At 38.5% G+C, this 26501-nt stretch overlaps 2 protein-coding genes across 6 annotated transcripts in view; both read right to left on the bottom strand.

Annotated features, from left to right (window-relative positions):
- The window catches only part of LOC145482722 (ATP-dependent DNA helicase Q1-like), a 361760-nt gene that overhangs the window by 53737 nt on the left and 281522 nt on the right, over nt 1-26501 (bottom strand). The gene's annotated exons all lie outside the window — the stretch shown is intronic.
- LOC145482684 (solute carrier family 2, facilitated glucose transporter member 3-like) overlaps nt 351-26501 on the bottom strand; it is a 102928-nt gene continuing 76777 nt past the window's right edge. For 3 of the 5 annotated variants that reach the window (XM_081461323.1, XM_081461326.1, XM_081461325.1), the window contains 2 exons: nt 26374-26501; nt 351-16727 (listed from right to left, as the gene is read on the bottom strand). In XM_081461323.1, coding sequence (XP_081317449.1) covers nt 16533-16727; nt 26374-26501 — 323 coding nt within the window. In that variant the 3' untranslated portion in view covers nt 351-16532. The other 2 variants (XR_014048796.1, XR_014048797.1) reach the window with 2 other exon arrangements.

The following is a 26501-nucleotide window of genomic DNA, read 5'->3' as shown; positions in this document are numbered from 1 at the left end:
TCCGAGTATTAACCATGGACAAGCAGACCTGTTGCTCGCCTTCTGTGACTTAACTCATAAGCGAAATTTGTGTTGGATTTTCCCTCTAGTTACCAACTGTTAAAGACAAAACCTGCGGATAATGGAACTGCCACAATAAGTATTCAGTTTGAAACATGATGAGAACTGACGTTCCCTCCTAACCATTGTTCTTTTTGGTTTTGTATTTCCTGTTATAATGTCGGGACGACATTTCTGTTGGAGGGGAGTGTGTTATAAGTAGAACGTGAGGGACTGGGCACAGCCCCAGGTTACTTATTATTATGGGATCGAAAATCCCACGCGTTGGAGAGAATGAAAACAAAACGAGGATCGATGAGAAAACGTGTTGTCATTGTAGTTTTGTAGTAGTTCCTGTGCGAGATTGAGTAGAGTGTAACATGTTAACTGGATTCATATAACAACACACTGTGTTGACTGGAATCATTTTACAGCACACTGTGTTAACTGGATTCATATAACAACACACTGTGTTGACTGGATTCACATAACAACACACTGTGTTAACTGGAATCATTTTACAGCACACTGTGTTAACTGGAATCATATAACAACACACTGTGTTGACTGGATTCATATAACAACACACTCTGTTAACTGGAATCATTTTACAGCACACTGTGTTAACTGGATTCATATAACAACACACTGTGTTGACTGGAATCATTTTACAGCACACTGTGTTAACTGGATTCAGTTTACAACACACTGTCCCGTACGAAAATTTGTGGCCCGACTGAGCGAGATTAATATTATGGCCCGATTCGGGCCACAATACTATTTTTGTGTCGAGAACTGAGCGAGACAAGGCGAGGCAAGGATTTTGTCTCTCTAGCACGACTGGACGAGACATTTGTCTGGCGTAGTTTATTGCCGATAATATGGCTAGAACTAGCACGATTGTGTACAAACCGAATTTATCCGCTTACGCGCCAGTACCGAGACATTTGTCAGGCTGTGTTATCGTTGTACTTCTTGCTAAATTCGTTTTACAAGTACGTAAAATTTGGACGTGACATTTGTCAGGTCTTGTTATCGGCCATAATCTTGCTGATCGGGGTGACACCTCGTACCATAAAATTATAATACAACAGGATCGTTCTTTTGCATCAAAATATTCATTTCAACAAGCTTATTCTCTCCCAGGTTGCATTTTTGTTCAGTTTTCAGCTTTCGCTAGAGGTCTTGCAGTGTTTACATTGCGTGCGACGAAAAACTCCAAGATATGCGTAGTTACGAAAACATGGAATGACCTAAAATGACCTAAAATGATCTAACATGATCTAGAATATATCTGAAATAAATCTAAAATGATCTAAAATGATTTAAAATGACACTAAAATGATCGAAAATAACCTTTACTGATGTAAAAATGAGCTAATATGACGTTTGATCTTAACTAAAAAGAACTACAGTACAGAACTACAGGAGTACAGTAATCTAAAGTGATCAAAAGTGGACTACCAAGTGAAACTAACGTAACGCGACTTTCAGTGTTCTATAGTGAATTACAGAACTGAGTGCTTACCAAAGTAAAGGCTGATTCGAGGAAGCTGCTGTGAACTGCCGAAAGACCGAAGGCGACTCGAAAAGTTTCGATGGTTTCCGTAAATTTCTGAGGAAATTCCCGATAATTACTGCATTACAGCCGCGGTTTTGATTGGTGTAAAGTGCCTAGTTTTTTTTCCGGCAACGTGGTTTTGATTGGTGCGAAGTTCTAAGTTTCGCTCAGCAATGTGGTTTTGATAGGTTTGCTAATTTACGGTAAGCGAGCAGGAGTTGAATCAGCGGGTGTCTGGAAAACCCGAATAGCGAAGAGCGAATAGCCGCGAATAGCGAATAGCGAATAGGCGCCATTATAGTTCACCACTAAATTTTCTCCGATTGCTATTGGTTTAAATCGATCACGTGACGCGATAGTGTTCGTCCGCGGAGAGACACTATCAGCTCATAGTGCCCGTCCGCGGAAAATACCCGGATGGATAGTACTCGTCCGTGAAACTTTTTCTGTAAACAAGCGGGTTTACAGAAAATAAACAATTTAAATTGTATTAAGTGGGTTTTTGTCGGTTTTCTTTTCAAATTTTACATTTGGCTTTCACGGCTTTCATCTGAAAAACTTGAAAATAATCAATATGATTTTTGAACTAGCGCGCGGAAGAAAATTTAGTGGTGAACAATAAAGACAATAGAGTGTTTATGTCTCGGAACTATCGGTCTGATAGTTGCCCCTTGGAAATTTGATGTTCTTAAAACTAACATATTTGCCCTCGAAGCTTCGCTTCTCGGGCAAATATTTGTTTTAAGAACATCAAATTTCCGCGGGGCAACTATCAGCCGATAGTTCCTCGAAAGAAACACTCTATTGTTTAAATAGCGAATAGCGAATAGTCCCGAATAGCGACTAGCGAATAGTACGAATAGTGCGAATAGTCTCGAATAGTGCGGATAGTGGCGAACAGTCTCGAATAGTGGCGAATAGTGGTAAATAGTGGCAAATCGTAGCAAATAGGGTACCCAGTATCTCGCAGTCAACCTCGCACCAACGTAGGATGGGATTTTCCCGCTAAAAAAAGCACACACGCTTATCAGGACAAAAGGTGTTTCTAAACGTAATTTCTTTTGTTTTAACCACTGCAAAAGCGTTAATACGACGTTATTAGGTTATCCTTGTGGTTTTTGTTTTCTTAATGTCGGCGATGGACAGCCCTAGCCTGAGTTCGGAGAAGAAAAGGTGATAAATTCATTGAAATTCTGTTGCTTATTTGGATAATTAATTAACGCAGGATATTAGATCTAAAGCGGTGACTATTGATGACTGTTCGTCACTATTCGCCACCTTTGGCGACAGTTCGCCACTATACGCACTATTCGAGACTATTCGCAACTATTCGCACTATTCGGGACTATTCGCTATTCGCTATTCAGGTTTTCCAGACACCCTTGAATCAGCTGGTTGAACAAAGGCACTCGCGATCGGCACTCGGAAACGGACCAAAAAGCAATAAACGGGTCTGTATCAACCTTTCGAGGTTAGCAATGCATTGCGGGAATTTTAGAGAGAATTTCTCAGTGATTTGGTGATAATAAAATTCAGCACAAGCTTTCATTATAAAACTTTTCTGGCCTCGAAAGCCATTTAAATGCTTTCGGCGAGCAAGACTTGAGCATGAGAGTTTTACCGAATTTCTGTTTTAAGTGAAGCCCTACATACGAAATTCTTCTGTTTCAAAAACATTAAAGATAATACTTTTACTGAGCTTTAATAACGGAAGTTTTATAAAATATTGGTAGCCTCTGATGAATTACTTCAGTCGGCCCTGTCTTCAGTTTGCTCGATCGTAACTCTTGAAGGAACAGCCGCTTGAAGGAACGACTGCAGCGTGCACAAATATAAAGTTAACCTACATTTCTAACATTTTCCTTTCAACCTCAGTTTTCTGTTCAGTTATGCTTATTTTATCAAATAAAGAGAAATCATTTTTTAAAAGCCATTCATTCATGTGTTCAAGTTCAGCCTTAGACGAACAACTCATCAAATCTAAAACGAAGTGAAAAGGAAAACGTAACCCACAAACCTGCTATTGAAGAAGAGCATCTAAAATTTAACAGTTCCAAGCCAGGGGCTTTTGTTCGCTTTCTTCTCCACTCTTGTTTTTACAGCTGTAAGGAATGTCCTGTTCTATATTGTTCTTTTCTTTTGCCGCAGTGGCCGTAAAGGACAGAGAGCTCCTGGAGTTCAACCACCAAAAGTTTGTCCTCAATTCTTCGGAAAACCGATCCAAATTTTACTAACTTTTGAGAAACGCTTTTACCGACAGAAATTTTCGTTTGTTGTTGGCTTGATAGTTAGGTTAACTGAGCAGTTTGAATTTGTTTGTTTGTCCGAGATCGAGAAAACGTAAACTGACTCACCGCGATCCAGGAAACATTTTGTTGTGTCGCTTTGTCAGATTTTGAAAGAACATTTTCGCGCGGTTAATCGTGCTTTTGACTTAATGTATTGAGAAAAAGCGAGCGAGATTCAATAAAAAAATGTTTTCATTTGGAATTTCCGGAAAATTTCGCTAGTATTCGAGTCATTCAGTTTCGTTCACGGCACCTTCGGCTTTTCAGCCTTCAGTTAGGAAAGCACTCGAGTTCAGTTGTGATATTCGTTGGAGATCGGTGGAAAGTGCTATTTTAAATCATTAAGGCCTGTCCAAACGGTAAATGTTTGGCGCCCAAACATTATCAAACATTGTTCGGTGACCAAACATGCTGACGTTGAAGTGAGTGGCCAAACGGTTAAAACATGTTTGATAAAACACCGATAAAACTATGGATACAGGCCGCTGAGCAAGCGTGGGACGCATGCGCGCGCCAAACATGTTTGATACGGCTGTCCAAATGAGCAAAACATCGCCCATCAAACACGAGAACAAAAGAAATGTTTTAAGTTGTTTGATCGAATGTCTGATGGCCTTCAAATTTTTTCAAACACGACCAAACACGATCAAACACGATCAAACAGCACCAAACAAGGTGGCCAAACGGTAAAATGTTTGGCCACCAAACAATGTTTGATGGTGTTTGGTCGCCAAACATTTCCCGTTTGGACAGGCCTTTACAGTTAAGTTTAAAAGTCATTTCAGGTCATTTTGGAAGTTTAGCCGAATAGAAAACATTTCTATTATAAGTAGAGGAGACAAATATTACAACAAATAGTGGAGGGAGCCACCAGCAACAATCGAGAGCAGAACAGGAGACATGCTGAACACAGATTACAAGCCAGAGAATATTAGAAAATGCCACACGTTATTTTAAACAACGATATTAACAATAAGGAAAAAACAGCCTCGAGTAAACTGGTCGGCGTCAAGTGGTGTGATATTCACAAGGAGTGGTATATAAAGGTATGATTATCCCAGTGAGAACTAATACAAAGCGACCTAATTAAACGCCTAAAAGAAATACATGTCTATTTAAGAAAGAACATGACACGTCAGCTTGAAAAATGTATATGTTATTGACCGGCTGGGAGGTGCGTGTAGGGAAAAACTGCGACCATTTCCAAGCATTTCCAAGCCCAAGGTCACAGTTTTTTCACTATACGGACCGACCATGAGCCGGCCAATAACATGTTTCTCTTTTTTTCCTGCAGTAAATTGGCTTAAAAGTGGGTTTGTTTACGAAACTTTGTCATTGAATCGGCTTACGCGCCGTCTACAAACCATTCGTAAAAAATCTAACGGCGAACGAGCGAGTAACGCAGATACTAGACAAAGAACGATGTATTATAGAACAGATTTATTTATTTTATTTTCACAGAGGTTCGTAATCCTGGGAAGTTTCATGCTTTTATCACAAAATGCACAATTCTGGTTATTTTTGGCTCTTAACAGCAGGACTACTATAACACAATAGGGTGTAAACTTTAATGTTTGTTTAATTAATTAATTTCAATTAATCAATTAGCTTTGTGGGGAGGGGGGCTGGGTGGGGTAGCTAAAAGGTGCCCGTGTGCACTACACAAAACTTGTTATACTCACGTTACTTCCTTTGCTAAAATAAAAAAAGAAATATCTACATATCTACATATCTACATATCTACATATCTATATATATATGGTTTTGCAAATCTCATGCTATCCTTGTGGTGCTATTCTCTTAGGAACAAAAGCAATTTGCTCTAAACGCATAAGCAGATTAGTTAGCGTCAAAAGTCGACTGTATGTTAGGTGAAAGATACGGGACTACCCACAAACGTTGAGTTCTTTTCCTTGTGGTAGAACATAACATGTAAGACGCATGCGTTCTAGCATTGCTAGAGTGATAAACTCCGTTCTCGAGTTCAGATGCACGTTTCTTTTATTTTGTAATGAGTGATACCACACTCTCGTTTTGGCCGGAGATAGCAGCTTTTTTTGTTGCAAAGAACGCTACCGTGGCTTCTTATCTCCAGGATTCTTCTTTAGCTGGATTCAAGAAATGTCGTGTTGTGTGTTTGCCAGGGTTCAAATGAAGAATGGAAACATATTGCTTCTCCTTAGCGGCTTGTTTGTTTCCTCTTCTATGAAAGAGAGCCAAAAGTTCATATTCAGCCGAAACTTTCCCGCGTTACTTACATGTAAAACTAGTAAATTTGTGACAAAAGAAACTTCGTTATTATTGCGGCAGACTCCGTAGCACTTACTGGAAACCGCCAATTTTATCAGTCGATGAGGTGACTCGCTCACCGATGTGGGATATAATTTTGGTCAAGTAAAGATCTCTTCATTCAATAATTCTTGTTGAAACGCTCCTCAGTTGTATTACTCGATAGCATTGTGTATTAGTTATACGTGGTTTTATTGTTAACACCAAAGCTGGCAACAGAATAAGAACGCACTATTCTGTGACTTGATGTGACTATTTGAACATAGGCACGCAAGGCGTGCAAGAGTTATTTTTTTGTGTGAAGTGTCGGAGATAGGAGCATTCATGGTACAGTAATGATCTGGTTAATTTGACATTTTTTCTTTGGTTGCGATGTTACATCGGTCATGGTAAGATAGCTAAATAGTAAGCCATAAAATGTTTGACTGAACAAACTACAGTAATCTGACATGTCTCCAGATTAATGTAGATACCATCTTATTTTCTGACAGGCAATTTGATTCGTTCTTTGATACAACCCGGTGTGACACGCGCACATGCATAACTCCCTCACTCACCGATCACATAACCCTTGCAACCTCCAAGAGGAATTTTTGCTCAAATATACTCAACTTAATTTAGGGACTTTTTCGCATTTCATACGAGACGTAAGTTTACCTTTTCACACAACACAACACAACACAACTTCACCGAAAATAGACAGAAAGAGAAACAAACCTCTGACAGTCTTCAAAGAACATTTGAACAGTTTTCATACTTTTTACCTTAAAAAATATCGGACTGAAATGAATGTCATCAAGTAAAACTATTAAACTGCTACTGCAGAGACGTAAAAACCGTCCAGAAATGAAAGCTTTTTTGTTTAATATCCTGGAAACAATAGCCGATAGCTTGTCAGCTCTAATCGAATTTACTCCCATATAAAAAAACAAAATTGTTAAGTTACCATTTGTTACTAAAGATAGCAAACATCTCGTGGGAAAGAGTGGTAACGATTCGTCCGCTCTAATTGAATTTACTCCCTTGTGAAAAACAAGAGTGTCACATTACACTTTGTAACTAAAAAACAAAAATATCTTGTTATATTTGCATGCAACAAGAACAAAACAATCGTTACGCGCACTTACTATTGTAAACGTTAGAACTGTTTCAAATCTAAAGTCTCGTCCCCTCTAAAACATGTCCTAAGAATTAGAAGCGACGATTCGTGACCTCTAATTGAATTTACTCCTTGTGAAAAACAAAAGTATCAAGTTACCTTTAACTAAAAATAAAAATATCTCGTTGCATTTGCATACTACGAACTCACGAACTGTTTCAAACCTCAAGGCTCATCTCGTTCATTTAACTAAAATCCTCAGCCTAACCCACAGAAAATGTCGAAGTAAACCCAATACATGAATACTTCCTCCTCTTTTATAGAAGAATGAATACGGCCGTTCTGAACTTTATCGGGATCAGATCTTCTCACATACCATTTACCTTTACAACAAGAAATTTGATTGGCTGTTTATAGTAGACGCAATCTGATTGGTGTGACATACATACATCTCTCACTCACTCACTCACTCACTCACTCACTCACTCACTCACTCACTCGCCCATTGACCCGTAAATACTCGACGCGCCGACTAAGAGGTATTTTTTTGTAAAAAAAATAACTCAATAACTAGATTAGTTTTTGTTTACCGGTGAAATGAAAACTTGCGTTTTAAATAAAACAAAATCGTTCCTCTTCGACTTTTCAGCAGATATTTAACTTTTATATTCCATTTATCACCAGAAGTGAGTGACAAGAAATAGATATCTTTCTTATATTTTCGTGGAAACAAAGGTATCTTGTTGCATACATTGGCGAGGAAAACAAAAGTATCAAATTACAAACGCTGGCGTGAAAAGTAAACTTGTCACATTTGCTTCAAAATGAACGAACTCAACATAAAATTTAAAACTGTCTAGACAAATGGTAATTGTAAGTTATCTTTGGGGCTTGAATCTCAGAGAGTGCAGAGTGTTATTTACGGCTCTGATACAGTAGTCAAACAGGTTCTCACCCATGCCATTCTCTCCCTTGGTAGTCAACTAGGCCTTTTCTCGTTTGCAGAATATGAGCAGACAAAAACTTGACATAATCTTAGCAGTGTGTATGCTCAATGTTTGTGTTTCTTTCAAGGCCTAAAAATAACTTACAATAACCGTTTGTCAACACGGTTTTGATTATTATTGTGGTGTTTTATGTTGAGTTTCGTGCATAAATTCAATAATTCTTGGGTTGCAGTGTCATGCAATAAAAAAATAATTCGAAAACCATTCAGTGGGTAAAGTCAAGAAATTTATTTATTTATTTATTTACTCAAATTCAATTACACAGATAATAATACACATGAAAAAATTACTCGATTCTGATTGGCTAAGAGCAGTGCAGTTCAAGTGTAACACCAGTACAAAAAGTGTAACACCAGTGTAAAAAGTGTGACATCAGTGCAAAAAGTGTAACACCCGGTGCAAATTACACATCGAAATTCTAGATTATGATTGACTGAAAGATAATAGGAACTTTTCTAAGAAAATGATATCACGTAAAATGATGACGAAAATTTTGTGCTGAAACTTTGAAAAAAGTTTTCTCAAATGAGAAAAAATGGCTTCAAGAAAGATCTTCCGGCACTTCCTCCGCACGAATTTTTTCATGTTTATATTATTAATAGGTAATCATACGGTTTTTCTCGTTCAAAAAGCTCACTTGTGCAAATTAATTCCAAATTGAACTTGAAACCGTATGATTACCTATACTAATCAAAACAAAAACAAAAACAAAGAATTAAATATATATACAAGTATAACTAGTGAGTCAATCTCAGATAGTGCAGACTGCAATTGATAGCTCCGGCACGGTAGTCCCATAAGTACTCACCCCTGCGCGGTTCACTTCCGGTTTGTATCTACCTTGTAGTCTGCTAGGGCTTTTCCTCTTAGCAGTGAGTACGTTTCAAGGTTGTATTTTCATTCAAGGTCCGAAAATTACGTACAATTACTGTTTGTCACGACGGCTTTTAAATTGTACTCTGGTGTTTTGCGATGATTTTCGTTCATTTTAAATTCAATAATACGTTGAACAAACGTGACAATTTAGCTCTTCGCGCCAACTTTGTGTCACTTGTAACTTGTAACTTTCCTCGCAAAGGTATGTAACATGAAACCTCTTGTTTTCTCCAAAACACACGGAAGATGAGCTTGTTTAGGGGGATAAATGAAAGAAGGTTAAATATCTGACGAAGAAATGGAAGAGAAACAATTTTGTTTTTTTCTCAAAACGCAAATTTTCTTATCACAGATGGACAAGAACTAATTTAATTATCAGAGTCACGGAATAACACTTTCTTTTTCTGTTGCCACCTTTGTTGTTAACAATAAAACAATTCAAAATTAATACACAGCAATATTAATTGATACCGCTGGGATGCGTTTCAATGAGAAGTACTGAAGGTAAACAGCGCTACTTGGCCGATATTGTCCTGCATCGATGAACGAGTCTCCTCAAATACTGATTCAATTAATTTGCGCTTTCATTAGGTGCCACGGCGTCTGCAGCAATATTTGAACACTTTCCTGGTTTCTTTTGTCACAAATTTACAATTTGCAGAATATTGAAGCCACTAACTTTTTGGTCTCTCTTACAGACGCAGGTAAGGCAAGAAGTAAATAAGCCGCTAATGAGAAACTTCACATTTCCCTTCTTTATTTAAACCCTGACAAACATACTATTGTAGTTTGAAAACAGCAGATGATATTTGCTGAACCGACCTGTGGGTAATTCTAAAAGATACGTTTAACTTTTGCACTAAAATGGGACAAGTGGCGCTACCTAGTACCTGACATTACTTGACATAAACTAGTGAGACAATCTCTGATAGTGCAGAGTGTAATGCATAGCTCTAACGCAGTACTCTTGACACAGTTCCTATATAACCCCTGCCATTCACTCCTAGTTTGCACTGACCTTGCTAGTCAGCTAGGGATTTTGATGAGACATAATCTTAGCAGCGTCTATGTTTGATGTGTGTATTTTCATTCACAGTCCAAGAATAACTTACATTTAATTACCGTTTGCCAAGACAGCTCTCGAATTTTACGTTGATTTTTGCTCATTTTAAATTAAATAATACATATAAGTTGCGAACGTGACAATTTTACTCTTCACGAAAACGTTTGTCACTTGATGCTTTTGTTTTCCTCGCAAAGGTATGTAACCTAAAACTCTTGTTTTCTCGAAAACACACGGAAGATGTGCTAGTATTCTTTTCACAGCTGGAGATAAATGGAAGAAAGTTGAATGTCGGATGAAGAAATGGAAGAGGAACGATTTGCTTTATTTGAAACGCAAATTTTCTTTTGACCGATAAACAGGAACTAACTAATTATCAAATTGTCACGGAACAGCACGTTCTGTTTCCACCTTTGGCGTTAACAATAAAACCACTTAAATTTAAAATACACACTGATATCGATTAATACAACTGAGGTGCGTTTCAACGAGAGGTATTGAAAGTAAACAACGCTACTTGACCGTGATTATATCCTTCATCGGTGAACGATTCCCCTGAAAGACTGATAAAATTTACGCGTTCAGTAGGTGTCTGCCACGGACTCTGCAGCAATATTTGAGCAGTTTCCTGGGTTTTTTGTTCAATTTGACAAGTTTTAATGCCACTTACTCGAGAGAGTCTTGGCTCCGGGTATGAACATTTTGGTCTCTTTGATGGAGACAAAGGATGCAATAAACGCACTACTGTAGTTTGGAAACAATAGATGATATTTCTTGAGCCAAGTTAGGCGTAATTCCAAGACACGCAGTCACAGTGACCTCCTTGTATCGTGCTAACGATGCTAGAACGCATGCGCATGACTTATTAGGGCTCTACCACAAGGAAAAGCGCTCAACGCTAGTGTGTGATCTTGTATGAAATGTATCTTCCACCTAATATATGTAGCTGACACTAACGCTTATTAATCTGCGCATGCGTTTAGAGCAAATATTGTTTTTGTTCTAAAGAGAAAAGTACCACGAGAGCAAGGGGCTTTCTGAAACAAATATATAGCTTTTTGAAGCGATTATGATAGTAAGGTAGGTACATGCACCGCCCATTTTACGTAGTGCTCACAAGTACCTACCCCATCCTAACCCCCCTTGCTGCAAGCCTAATTAATTAATTGAAATTAATTAATTAAACAAACATAAAAGTTTACACCTTATTTCCATAGTTCCATATTGCCATGTTGCCATATTGCCATATTGCCATAGTGCTTCAGCGACGTCAACCCCCAAACCATCCCAATAGTACACTCTGCACTAAAAACCGCGTGGAAACATAGTATATAACACTTACGATGCTAGAAGGCATGCCCCTTACATGTTGGGTTCTACCATAAGGAAAACTACCCAATATTTGTGTGTTATCCCGTATGCAATGTATTCCCCACCTAATATATAAAAGACACGAACGCTGTGTAATCTGCGCATGCGTTTAGAGCAAATTGGTTTTGTTCTTGAGAGAATAGTACCACAAGGAGAGCAAGGGGTTACTTGAAACAAATATGTAGCTTTGCGATGTTTATTCCTGACGTAGATATCACACGTTTTACGTAGGGTACACGTGTACCTTTCCCAGCCCACCCCCACCATTTTCTTGTCTCTAGACTAATTAATTAATTGAAATGAATTAATTAGACAAACATTAAAGTTTACACCTTAGCGCTTAAGTGACTTAGTACTATAGCGGCAGGCAGCCCCCGAAACCACCCCAATAGTGCATTCTGTACTAACTAGTGAGACAATCTCAGATAGTGCAGAGCGCAATTGATAGCTCTGGTACAGTAGTCCCATAAGTACTCACCCCTACTCGGTTCACTTCCGGTTTGTGTCTATCTTGGTAGTCTGCTACGGCTTTTCCCCTTTGCAGTGTGTATATTTCAAGGTTGTATTTTCATTCAAGGTCCAAACATTACGCACAAATTAATTACTACTGGTGCTTTAAGTTGATTTTCGTTCATTTTAAATTCAACAATACGCTGAAGCAGCAAACGTGACAATTTAGCTCTTCACGCCAACTTTGTAATTTGATACTTTTGTTTTCCTCGCAAAGCCATGTAATATGAAACCCCTGTTTTCTCCAAAACATAAGGAAGATGTCCTTGTTTTTTGGAGATAAATGAAAGAAAGTTAAATATCTGATGTAGTGATGAAGAAACGGAACAGAGACGATGTTTTACTAAAAATGCAAATTTTTACCGATGAACAAGAACTAATTTAATTATCAGATAGTCACGAAATACCACTTTCTTTTTCTGTTGCCACCTTTGTTGTTAACAATAAAACAATTCAAAATTAACACACAACGATATTGATGGCTGAAAGCTTTTCAACGAAAAGTATTGAAGATAAACAGCGCTACTTGGCCGATATGAATGAGTCTCCTCAAAGACTGATTAAATTAATTTGCGCTTTCATTAGGTGCCACGGCGGCTGCAGCATTATTTGAGCATTTTCCTGGTTTCCTTTGTTACAAATTCACAATTTGCGGAGTATTAACGCCACTAACTTGAGAACTTTTTGGTCTCTCTTACAGACACAATTAAGGCAAGAAATAAACAAGTCGCTAAGGAGAAGCAATATATTTGAACTCTGACAAGCACACTATTGTAGATTGAAAACAGCAGATGATATTTGTTGAACCGACCTGTGTGTAATTCTAAAAGCTATGCAGCCACAGTAACGTTTCACTTTTGCAATAAAAAGGGACAACTGGCGCTACCTGAAAAATAACTGCCGTCCTTGGTCACATGACACGATATATAAAATACTGCGTGTAAAGATAGTTATTACACTAACAATGCTAGAACGCATGCGTCTTACATGTTGAGCTCTACCATAAGGAAAACCACTCAACATTTGTGCGTGATTCCGTATGCAATGTATCCTTCACCTCATATAGAAGCCACGAACCCTAACTAATCTACGCATGCGTTTAGGGCAAATTAGTTTTGTTCTAAGGAGAATGGTACCACAAGGAGAGCAAGGGGTTACCTGAAACAAATATATAGCTTTGCGATGTTCAAAGTTAAGCGACGGCGATGGAATGTGTTTTACGTAGAGTACACATGTACCTTTCCCACCCTACTCCCATTACTTCCTTGCCTCTAGACTAATTAATTAATTGAAATTAATTAATTAAACAAACATTAAAGTTTACACCTTAGCGCCATAGGGCCATAGCGCCATAGCGCCATAGCGCCATAGCGCCATAGCGCCATAGCGCCATAGCGCCTTAGTTCCTTAGCGGCAGGCAACCCCCATAACCATCCCAATAGTGCACTCTGCACTAAAAAGGAGATATCTGAATAATTAGGCCAGTTTTGTGATGTTATAGGAGATAAATAAAGAAGGGAGTCTGTACGTTTCCCAAAAACTTCAAATATTCGTCGAAATATTCTCCACAAATTTACAGATCCCACTATAGAGCCGCCATGCATGTTGGTGTACCTCGGTGGTACACCAACATGGCGGCCGGAAAGTAGTGTAAACATCTGGAACTTACTTTGGCTATCTAGGCGACTGATTATCTGGACTGATCTAGCAAACATTTAAATAAGCACTTTTCCTAACACGTTAACTTCTAAAAAGGCTAAAAATCACGACATAGTTAAGTATATATTTTTCCCCAAACGCGTACATAGCTTTCTGTCACGCACCGCCACAACTCTGAAATTCAAAATGTGCTTGTTTTCGAACGAAGCAAGCAACTGAGCTGGAAAGTTTTTAACTCTTATGCCTGATGAGGATGAAAACGTTGACGGCTCTTTAGTTTTAGATTTTAGAAAATGATGATGTCACGTGCATACCAAGAATACGTAGAAGAGCAAATGTGACAATTTTACTTCTCACGCCAACGTTTGCAACTTGATACTTTTGTTTTCCTCGCCAAGGTATGCAACATGATACCCTTGTTTAATCGAAAATATATGACAAATATGTATTTTTTATTTCCTCACTGCTGTTAGCGAACGGGACTTTGGGCGCGATGCCCAACGAGTTTGCCAAGCAGAAAGGTCTCTGATGAGTCCCTTGGCCGGGACGAAACGAGCTGCGTAAGACTAGCCACGAACAATGTATTATCACAAGTAACTGTCAACTTCATTGTCAATTTTCACTCGTGAATTTGTGCGGTCGGGAATCCTTATGCGATATAAGGCGAGATTGCTGTCATCATTTTGTTAGCGAACGGGACTTTGGGCGCGATGCCCAACGAGTTTGCCAAGCAGAAAGGTCTCTGCTGAGTCCCTTGGCCGGGACGAAAGGAGGTGAGTAAGACTAGCTATATCACAAGTAACTATCAACTTTATTGTCAAAGTCAAATATCTGATGAAAAATCGAAGAGGAACGATTTTGTTTTATTCAAAACGCAAATTTTCATTTCGCTGATAAACAAGAACTAATCTAATTATCAAATAGTCACGTCGAGTCACGGAAGAGTGCGTTCTTATTCTGTTGTCACCTTTGGTGTTAAAAATAAAACGTCAAACTAATAGACAATGCTTTCGATCAACACAACTGTGGAGCGTTCCAAAGAGAATTAATGAAGGTAGAGATCGTTACTTGACCGAAACTATATCCTACATCGGTGAGCGAGTTACCTCAAAGACTGACGAAATTAGTAAGTGCCACGGAGTCTCCGGCAACAATTGCGAAGTTACTAGTTTTACATTTAAGGTCATTCCACTGATATAGAACCTGCACTGAAATTTTTGTGAAACTTTGCCTATTGATTGTTTATATTATAGGAACTTAAATTTTGAAATAAAAATGAGGGGTCCCCATGTTCGTTCAGGAGCAACAGCACCTTGTTTATACCCACATAAATCCTTAAAATAGCATCACGATTGTAGTCACGATTGCTTGCTAAATTCACGTTTCCGGCGATTGCTTTTTGTCCTACACTGAGAATTGGTCCAAATTTAATTTACACAGAGAAATTTATTACTCAATTCAAAACAGAAAAAAAAAATGATAGGTCACCATACTTGATTGCGAGAAAATGACGATTTACCTCTATGGCGAGGTCCAGCTGTAAACAAATAAGCCGCCATTTTTTAATGCGCGCGCGCTAATCACGCGTGAAATTATGCGCAGTAGGGATGCGCAATGCAATACTGGGGAATGACCTTAACTAACGCGGGAAAGTTTCGGCTGCATATGAACTTTTTGCCTTCTTTCACAGAGGAGGAAACAAACAAGCTGCTAAGGAGAAGCAATATCTTTCCATTCTTTTATTTGAGCCCTGGCAAATACACAACAGTTCTAAATCAGCAGACGAAATTTCTTGAATTGAGCTAGTGTTGATTCCAGAAGATACGCACAGTCAGAGTAGCGTTCTTTGCATTAAAAAAAGGAGAGCTGACGTTACCTGAAATATATAGCTGCTATATCCGGTCAAAATGAGAGTGTGGTATCACTCAACAAAAAAAAAAAAAGTGCGGAACGAAATTTATCAAACTAGCAAAGCTAGAACGCATGCGTCTTACATGTTGTGCTCCACCACAAGGAAAAGCACTCAACGTTCGTGTGAAATCCCGTGTGAAATGTATCTGCTACCTATCATATAGTCGACACTGACGTTACCTAATCTGCGCATGCATTTTGAGCAAATTACTTTTGTTCTTAAGAGAATAGCACCACAAGGATAGCAAGAGATTTTCGAAAATATATCTAGTATTGTCATGTAATGTAAAGAGCAACGTAATTATGCCCCGTTTTGCGTAGTCCACACGGGTACCTACCCACCCAGCCCCCAGCCCCCCTGCCCGCAAGACTAACTGATTATTTGAAATTAGCTAATTGAACTAACAATAAAGTTTACACCTTATTACCTTGATGAAATATAGCTTTAGCGGACGTCAACCCCCAAACCATCCCAATAGTGCACTCTGCACTAATAAACGAAGGACTTCTTCAATAGCTTCGTTCACCGAACAAGATGATGCGACACCCGCGTTTTATTTGAAAAACAGTCGGGGATCACGTGATGCGTAAGCAACCAATTGGGTAGCAGCATTCATACTTGAATGCCACAAGAGCTTGAATAATAGTTTGCATACAGGCGTTATTTTTTTCGCGCTCTTCTCCTCGCGTGCGCCTTGCACTTCGCGCGCGCCCCGCATTCGCCTCTGTTCGCCTAAAATAAGCAAAAAAATTACCCCTGTTCTGCAGGCTAGTAACTTACCAGCAAGCAAGCATTTCAAAAATGAAGTAACTGATCTAAACTTCAATGGACATTATGATTACTGGCATGACTTCTCATTTATTCGTTGTCTTCATCTACATTATTCTCTTTTTCGATTCTGTCATGAAAACTTTGATCATTTTCATTCCTGAAGCATCTTGTTATTTCTTCAATGGTTTTTCCTTTCGTCTCGGGAACCAGATAGAAGGTAAAAGCAAAGAAAAAGGCCAGCAATGCCATGAAAACCAGGAAAGTGTAAGGATATAACGTTTCCTAAATGAAATAACAAAGATGGTCCTGTTAAAAGCACGTCTACATGTATCTTTAATATATAGATTTAGGCCAGCCTAAAAGCGTAGCTCCTGGGCCGAGTTGTTCAGAGCCGATTAAGCTAACCCATGAAAAGGTAGAATTTTGATTTCGTGTAACTTTGCGGTGAGGTTTTCTGTATATTGCTTGGCCTTCGGTTTTGAGCTTTAATAATCACCATATACACAAAACAAAGCAGCAAAACAACATTTGTATAGAAGAAAAAGTTATAATTCGGTTACCTTTTAACCCTGGGTTAGCGTTAACCGGCTTCCGAACAATCCTGCCCTGTTTTCAACAAGTTAACTGGATATGAGCCCGCAATCTAATCGAAAGCCAGCACTTGGTCAGCAGTCAACTTCAAAAAAACAGGTGTCCTCAATGGGCTGTAAACTTGAGCACGCGATATGGTTAGGTGCATTGGTCAGGGGATACTTTGTTTTGACAGGTGTCATGCAATTGATCATAACATGGATGTCCAATATCAAAAAGGTACATGGTAAACCAAGGCTGCATGTCTCTGTCCTCCTATTATTTGGAGTATGGCCGCTAGTCATGATAACCATGAGAAAATTAACTCATGGGTTTCCTTTTCTTTCCTATATGGGTATGGGGCTCGGCTTGGCGGCCCTTCGGGCCGCCGGAGCTCCGCTATTAGAGAGAGCAAATGCACAGAAAAATCGAGCAAAGCGTGGCCACAGTCAAAATTTAACTTACTTTTATTTCGAGTTTACAGAGAGGTATTTATTTGTTTTCAAAGGTTTTGGGGTTGATTTTTCTAACTACGGTCTACTTTCAGGAATACTTGGGAAAATAGATTTCGCGCTCTCTCTGGCCATAAAATGGCCGAATAAATTGGCAAAAAACAGCATTGCAAAAACGTCCTCGCGTTAACAGTTAAAATTATATCTTCGGGAATTAGAAACTAATGTTAAAAGAAGACGTTTTTGGCACTCTATGTTTGTCTGTTTTTTCGCTTGCAGATGATAGCTGTCATTACGCAAAAACATATCCTTTGATGAAGATTTGACAATAGCCGTTGCAAAGCAAGCTTAAGTCTATAATAGGCCACGTTCGATATATCAATACTCTAACATGGCTCCGAGGCTTTCGGGGTTTCTTTTGTCTCTCAATTCCCAAAAGAGACTTGGATACAAAGAAAACACCATCAAATATAGAAGATTGTCCTGAAAGCCTCGGAGCCATGTTAGAATATTGATATACCGAACGTGGCCTATTGCAAAAAAACTTCGTTATGTGGCCGAGCTCGAATGGAGCTCATTTTATGGCTACCAAGTGTCGAAATACTTCTCTTGCACGAGATATAAAAATTTGCTCGGGTTTTTCAGCGGGCGCTTTGAAAAACACCCCCAAAATCTGAGAATTTTTTCTGAAATTCCAACTAATTTGCATATTGTCACGGGAACAAAACAATGACACGTGAGCGAAAAGCGGTTTAATAAACTGTTGCTTCAGAAAACTCCGCTTCCAGTAGCAAAATATTGATTTTAAGGTTTTTTAATTCGGTTAATCTAATGCTGTGGTGGATGTGGTAACAGAGGAGTACATTATATAAAATTATAAGACAAATTTAAGTTAATCATTGAGACTCGGTCTATAAGGATCACCAGGTCATAGCATATACTTAATTACTGTACAGAATATTTCATGAACTATAATAAATCATCCCTTAAACCTGAAATGAACGCTCGTCTATGAAACCATTAATTGTATTAAGTTCCTGAATATACCCGTAAACCACTCCTCAACAACTATACGGCCAGTATCATGACCTTTTTATTCAGCCTACGTAACGCATGTCGGGATCAATGATTTACTATCACCATTTTTCCACTTGTAAAGTGTTTGTTAGCTGATGCACGAAAATGACATGCAATTCCTAAGAAAATTTTGAAATATTAACAAATAAATTATTTCAAGCGAGCCTTGATTATATCTTCACGGCCATGAATTCCATTTTGCAACTCTCACTCTCACAGGTGTTCGAAGACGTCGTTATGAGGTCTGATTTAGATGTCAATCGATCAATCAATCAATAAACTTTATTTAGAGCGGGTGACACATGACAGTATACACTGATAAACTAGTGGCCCTCTGCTGAAATCTACGAGGAATTATGGAATAACTAAGTACAGTACAAAGTATAAACAATAAAAAGTTACAATATGAAAAAACTTTCAATAAAAAATTACAAATATATACATGTATATCCATAATTACAATGATTTAAAAGTTTCTAAAAATTCCCAACTATATATAATAAATGAAAGTTTAAATATTAAGTTTAAATATTAAGAGATTGTAAAATGGTCAATATTAGCGTATGACCCCACCTTAACGTACTCGACATATTTGCATTTAAAACAGTAAATGCTTCCGCTGGATCTTATTTTAAGGGGTAGAGAATTCCATAATAAAATTGATGATGTTAAAAAGGTTTTACTCCCGTCTGTTTTCCTGTTGTACTTGGGGCAGTTAGTGTTATGTGACCACAACGCGAGGATCTTACTGATGTGTCACTTACAAGAACTAACTTATTACATAGATATTCTGGGCATTGCCCGTTTAGACATTTAAAGATATCACACAGTTTGTTAACATTGATTTCATCATAAAAAGGCATCCAGTTCAGCTTCTTAAATAAACTAACAGTTCGTTCTTCCTTAGTGTTTACATCTAGTATAGTCCTGGCAGCTTTCTTTTGTAATGGCAAAACTCGTCTAATGTTTGCTTTGGATGTCATACTCCAGACTGCTCCGCCATATAGGAACAAGGGTTTTATAGTTGCATTATATAAAAGTATGCGTTCATTGAAAGGTAGGTAATCCCTAATTGATCTCATGACGCCTATACGCTTAGCAAGTTTCTTACATAAATGTTCGACATACTCGTTAAAAGAAATTCCGAGTCACCGTACACTTCAAGTAGCTTATGGCTCGTGGTAGTCTCCAGTATGTTTATGAAAGGTGCTAAACATGGCAAAACCAGAAAACGGCAGAAGGCAATGCGCCTAAAAAATAGCCTGTCAGTTGGGCGATGGCAAGCGAACTATTTTGGCGATTGTCTTAAGTTTGTGAACGGGTTTCCCGAAATATGTCTATAACTGAGCCCGTTTGCACTATACAGACATGGGTGCAGTTTTATCCATTAAAGTAATTTATTATATGGGTGGCACTAAAAACAATCAAAGTTTGCAGAGTCTTACGTAAAGCTAAAATCGCTAAGTGAAAAGCACCATCGCCAGATCTGTCATGCATCCTGAGCGGAACACCACGAAGAAACTTTTAAGTTATCATTTTAGACACAACAATTACCGAAATATTGAACTCCGTCACAGTTAGTTCTCATCAAATAGATTCTCTCGTTTTAACACAGGCAAGTGTAAATCAACTTCCAGGATCATCAGATGTAAACAATCGGGCGGTCACTGTCGGCAACAGTGTTTTTGATTTTTTTTTTTTTTTTATTGCAATATCTTACATTACATTACATACAAAAATTACCTACTACTTACAATGTCAACGTAACTTACAATTTAACGATAATAACAAAACTTACAATACTAACATTATTTACGATTTTTTTAATAACTTACATTACAATAATATCTTACATTACAATTTGTTAACAAAAAAGGCCAAAATCAAGACGAGGCAATTGCCTCGTCTTGCCTCATGAAAGCTACGGCCCTGATAATAAACAACTTAATAACCTCGACCGTTCGGTCGTCACGGGAAAATCTCAAACCTTGGCCTACCGTATTGAACTCGCTACCGCTCGGACATTACGGCAAGGCCTCAGTTTGAGATTTTCCCGTAATGACCTCGCTCTCCGTTTTTAAGAAGTTAATAAAACTAGCCGATTACTGATCTTTGAATCCGGGTTGAAAAAGGCATAAGGCAAGAAATTTGCAGCCCAAATACACTTTCATCTTAGAAAATCAGTGCATCATTACACCTGTGAAAACATTCAAATTGAATTATGAAATTGAATTAGCTTTGATTTTCAACGAAAATATCATGAACTTTTACAATGGACCAAGAAACTTGTTCGGTAAATTGTCCAACACTGAGCAAACAGAAGCGGCAGAAAATAGTTTGGCCTCTATACGATAATCGGTGTTTTGAAAGGAACGAAAAAAATAGGTCCGCAGTGCGTACATGTGTGGCTTACAAGATATACTGATAAAACTGAATTATCATGAAAAACTAGCGAGACAATCACAGATAGTGTAGAGCGCAATTGATAGCTCTGGCACGGTGGTCCCGTAACTACTCACCCCTGCTCGGTTCCCTTCCGGTTTGTGTCTACCTTGGTAGTCTGCTACGGCTTTTCCCCTTAGCAGTGTGTACGTTTCAAGGTTGTATTTTCATTCAAGTTCCAAAAATTACGTACAAATTACTACGGGTGTTTTACGTTGATTTTCGTTCATTTTAAATTCAATAATACGTTGAAGCAGCAAACGTGACAATTTAGCTCTTCACGCCAACTTTGTAACTTGGTACTTTTGTTTTCCTCGCAAAGGCATGTAATATGAAACCCTTGTTTTCTCCAAAACACACGGAAGATGTGCTTATTTTTTGGAGATAAAGAAAGAAGGAGGAAAGAAAGTTAAATATCTAATGTAATGATGAAGAAACGGAACAGAAATGATGTTGTTGTAATAAAAATGCAAATTTTCTTATCACCGATGAACAAGAACTAATTTAATTATCAGATAGTCACGAAATATCACTTTCTTTTTCTGTTGCCACCTTTGTTGTTAACAATAAAACAATTCAAAATTAACACACAACGATATTGATGGCTGAGAAGCGTTTCCACGAAAACTATTGAAGATAAACAGCGCTACTTGGCCGATATGAATGAGTCTCCTCAAAAACTGATTAAATTAATTTGCGCTTTCATTAGGTGCCACGGAGTCTGCAGCAATATTTGAGCACTTTCCTGGGTTTTTTTGTCACAAATTTACAATTTGCGGAGTATTAAAGCCACTAACTTGGGAATTTTTTCGTCTCTCTTACAGACACAATTAAGGCAAAAAATAAACAAGCCGCTAAGGAGAAGCAATACATTTGAACCCTGACAAACACACTATTGTAGATTGAATTTGTTGAACCGACCTGTGTGTAATTCTAAAAGCTACGCAGCCAAAGTAACGTTTCACTTTTGCAATAAAAAGGGACAATTGGCGCTACCTTAAACATAGCTGCTGTCCATAGCGCCATAGCGGCTTAGTGCCTTAGCGGCAGGCAGCCCCCAAAACCATCCCAGTAGTGCACTCTGCACTAATGACTATTGAGACAATCTCAGATAGTGCAGAGTGTAATGTATACCTCTGACGCAGTACACATAACACAGTTCCTATATAACCCCTGCCATTCACTCCTGGTTTGTATTGACCTTGCTAGTCAGCTAGGGATTTTGATGAGACATAATCTTAGCAGTGTCTATGTTTGATGTGTGTATTTTCATTCACAGTCCAAGAATAACTTAAAGTTAATTACCGTTTGTCAAGACAGTTCTCGAATTTTACTGTAGTGTTTTACGTCGATTTTTGCTCATTTTAAATTAAATTATACATTTAGGCAGCCAACGTGACAATTTTACTCTTCAAGAAAACGTTTGTAACTTGATACTTTTGTTTTCCTCTCAAAGGTACGTAACCTAAAACTCTTGTTTTCTCGAAAACACACGGAAGATGTGCTAGTATTCTTTTCACAGCTGGAGATAAATGGGAGAAAGTTGAATGTCGGATGAAGAAATGGAAGCGGAACGATTGCTTTATTTAAAACGCAAATATTCTTTTGACCGATAAACAAGAATTAATCTAATCATCAAATTGTCACGGAACAGCACGTTCTGTTGCCACCTTTGGCGTTAACTATAAAACCACCTATATTTAAAATAGACACTGATATCGATTAATACAACTGAGAAGCGTTTCAACGAGAGGTATTGAAAGTAAACAGCGCCACTTGACCGAGATTTTATCCTTCATCGGTGAATGAGTCCCCTCAGAGACTGATAAAATTTATGCTTTCAGTAGGTGCCACGGAGTCTGCAGCAATATTTGAGCAGTCTGTTGGGTTTTTTGTACAATTTGACAAGTTTTAACGCCACTTACTCGGGGGAGTTTCGGCTGGGGGTATGAACATTTTGGTCTCTTTGACAGAGACAATTTAAGGATGAAATAAACGCGCTAGTGTAGTTTAAAAACAACAGATGATATTTCTTGAACCAAGTTAGGCGTTATTCCAAGACACCCAGTTACCCTAGCATTCTTGTATCGTGCTAACGATGCTAGAACGCATGCGTATGACTTATTAGGGTGCTACCACAAGGAAAAGCGCCCAACGTTACTGTGTGATCTTGTATGAAATGTATCTCTCACCTGATATGTAGTTGACACTAAGGCTTATTAATCTGCGCATGCATTTAGGGCAAATATTGGTTTTGTTCTGAAGAAAAAAGTACCACAAGGAAAGCGAGGAGCTTTCTGAAACAAATATATAGCTTTTTGAAGTACTCAGAGAAGTAACGTAGGTACATGCACCACCCATAGTGCCATAGTGCCTTATTACCATATTGCTTTAGCGACGTCAATCCCCAAACCATCCCAGTAGTGCACTCTGCACTCACGCTTGATGGATATGAAATCATTATAGTGAACTCAGTGCTACATGCCTCGTTGGCTATCCATCGTGTCATATCCAACCTGGACTCATGGAATAATTAATGTACGGTCAACAATGTTAATTAAAAAAAATAGCAAAGAAATCATTGTCTAAATCTCCAAATACACTAAGCTTACTTTTCGAACAATGTGATTATGATTTCTAAGTAACTCTGACATGGTAATTTATTTCACTTTTGAATATCTAACTTGGACAAAGAGAAAAGGTCACAGTTCATATTCAAACTGAGGCGAAGAAGCGTACTTACTCAAAAGGGTAAAAATATATTCCGCAAATCGACGGCTTCACAGTCAACTGATCGTTGAATGACCTCTTCCGTGACTTACATTTGTAAACAAGTAATTCCACTAATTCCATCCAAATGTAAAACGATGAAATATATTACCCTCCTGTTTCCGAAAGTCTTGAGAAGGCGTCTGTGGTTTATGTTGCTTTCAAACTCAAGCGGTACTGTCTTTGAATTTGTGGTCACCGATCGAGACATTTTAAACTTCTGACGGTTCAAAGCAGTGAATATTGGCTTTTAAAAGTTCAACGGCTCCTTAGAACCTGCACTGGACACATGGCAAGTCTGTCCTAGCTTTCGAGAGGAACTTTTCTCCCGTTGTCTCGATTTGTCGACTTGCATGAACACCTGAAAGTGAAACAACAATTGCACACGGGTTTCGTTATTTGTACTTAATTACGAAGTTAGATTTTCGATACGTAAAAGCAATGATAAGATGCAGAACTCAAGACCAAGCTCAAAATCAAATACGACTTACCTTTAAAACTAAAAGCAGGGGAAACTAGAGACCACATTGGCTAGTGCGCCGTACGACACAAGACGACGTGACTAACTCTCGAAGACAAATAAATAAATAAATAAATAAATAAATAAATAAATAAATCAGCTCGTACAATAGTGTGGCTATACACTTCGTGTAAGCTACACAAAAAAACACCATTAATTGGAGGAGTGGATTGCCCTTGCTCCACGTTCGCCGTGTCTAGTAGCAATGTTGCTCGGAAAGGTAACAGCTCATAATAATTATGTGCTAAATATTTTCCTAAGTATAAGACTACCCATTTCCTGAATCTGAAAAGAATACTGTTTCCAGAGTTTCTAATCTAGTAAATTGGTCACGCGCTGTCCTTACAATGCGTGACCCTCTTGGCATGGAAAAAAGAGGTGAAATCAACAACTCTTGATCAGTAGATCTATTTTTTTGCGTAAGTTAACAGTCCGTCATAGAATAGAAGAATCATGGAGAGCAGTACGTCGTCGTTTATTACCATTGTTGGCGGCCATTGCAGAACTGCCGGAGTTAATGAAAATGGTTCCTTTGCTTAGCTGTAGTCGAGATACTTCAAGATAGAAGTCTACCTGAGTCGAATTGAGGATTTCTGGAAGAGTTGTAGCTGCTGTCCACCAAAAAATGCTTTCTCGCTTTGTAATGTGGCAATCGTATCATGACAAGAATTTTGGATTTAAGCATAAAGATGGTACGGTCACACTTGGACCGTAAAATACAAATAACATAGAAAAGGTAGGGTAAACTGCCATTGACAAGTTCCACCCCCCCCCCTTAAAAATCTCCAGCGTTAAGGCCCATTTTAATATCGCGTTAATAAAGCGATTGATTGATTGACTGACTGACTGACTGACTCTGACTGACTGACTGACTGACTGACTGACTGACTGACTGACTGACTGATTGAATTGTAATCGTGATCTTGTAATCGCTGTGCGTTACAGCCGATTATGATCAAGGAGCGTCACGGACTGACGTTACCGTGACTTTAAGTCGTGACCCTTGACCCAATGAACTGATCCTTACCAAATCTGGACCGCAGCAGTTAAAAGTAATAAGGACTTTAAGATACGCTACGGCGAGATGCTACTACGGCTACTTTGGCCGTGAGGGACTAGGTTGACGACAGTGTTTTACTTGCCAAACTCAAATGATTAAGATTTTGCTGTACGGCAACGGTATGTGCAGTCTCTACGTGTCTTTACAAAAATGACTACTTTCAAGGAGACCAGAGATTATTCTACTTTCATACGAAATAGGTTTGATTAATTACAATGATTTCCTTCCCCTGTGTCCGTCTCATATCTCCCAGAACTCAGATTTGCCTTTTAGAACTGGATAGAACCGCCTGTAATTCCAACCACAAAACAAAGTATAAACTCTGGTATAAAAAAAGCTCGATTTCAACACGGTCAGGTTGTTCGTAAGATAATCCTTTTTTCTTCTCCCATCGCAACCGATGAAAAAGTTCCTTGAGGGCCTTGTGTCTCAGCTGTGGTACCAATAAGCTTATCTCCAGATACGCAAGTTCAAAGCTCCATCTCTCCGTACGGTTTTGCCCATTGTAATAAATTGCTCCATGCAGTAATTGGTACAACTGTGATTACTTCGATCGAACTGTGTCATGATCAGCTGTAACATTCTCAACATATTTTTCTGTCACATGGCAGAAACAAACATTCCCAAAATGACACTCAAGTGAAAAGGGACCTACGACTCCTAGGTTATAATGACGTGATATTTTATTGTAGGGGCTCAGAAAGTTAAAAAAAAAGTTATAGGTCGATTTTAGTGTTCCCTTGATCCCAACAATCTAGTCAAGAGTTCCCTTGCTTCCTGAAAATAATTTGACAGTATCCCCTGTTCCCTAAAAGTAAATGCTCTTGTTCCCATGTTCCCTAAAACCCCTGGGAGGGGCTCATTAAGACTGGTTTCATTTTTGACCATGGCCGCGATTTTCGAATCTTGCTCGATTTTTCTGTGCATTTGCTCTAAAACGCATTCAAAATATCAAAACAAAACCAACAACAGAAAGGAATACCCGGGTTCCAATGCTGATCTTTACACCACATGGTTAGGTTTCAATAATGAAATTACCTGCAATGATGGAAATACAAGTCCAACCACAAAGTTTGACAGCCAGTTAGCAACGCCTGCTATACTAACAGCAGCAGCCCTGGAGCTTTGAGAGAAGAGTTCAGCTGTTATAAACCAGGGAATTGCAC

Source organism: Orbicella franksi, chromosome 3 (genome assembly GCF_964199315.1).
Source record: "Orbicella franksi chromosome 3, jaOrbFran1.1, whole genome shotgun sequence".
NCBI classification, from domain to species: Eukaryota; Metazoa; Cnidaria; class Anthozoa; order Scleractinia; family Merulinidae; genus Orbicella; species Orbicella franksi.
The sequence above is the reverse complement of the archived record's forward strand: the minus strand, read 5'-3'. Positions and strand labels throughout refer to the sequence as shown.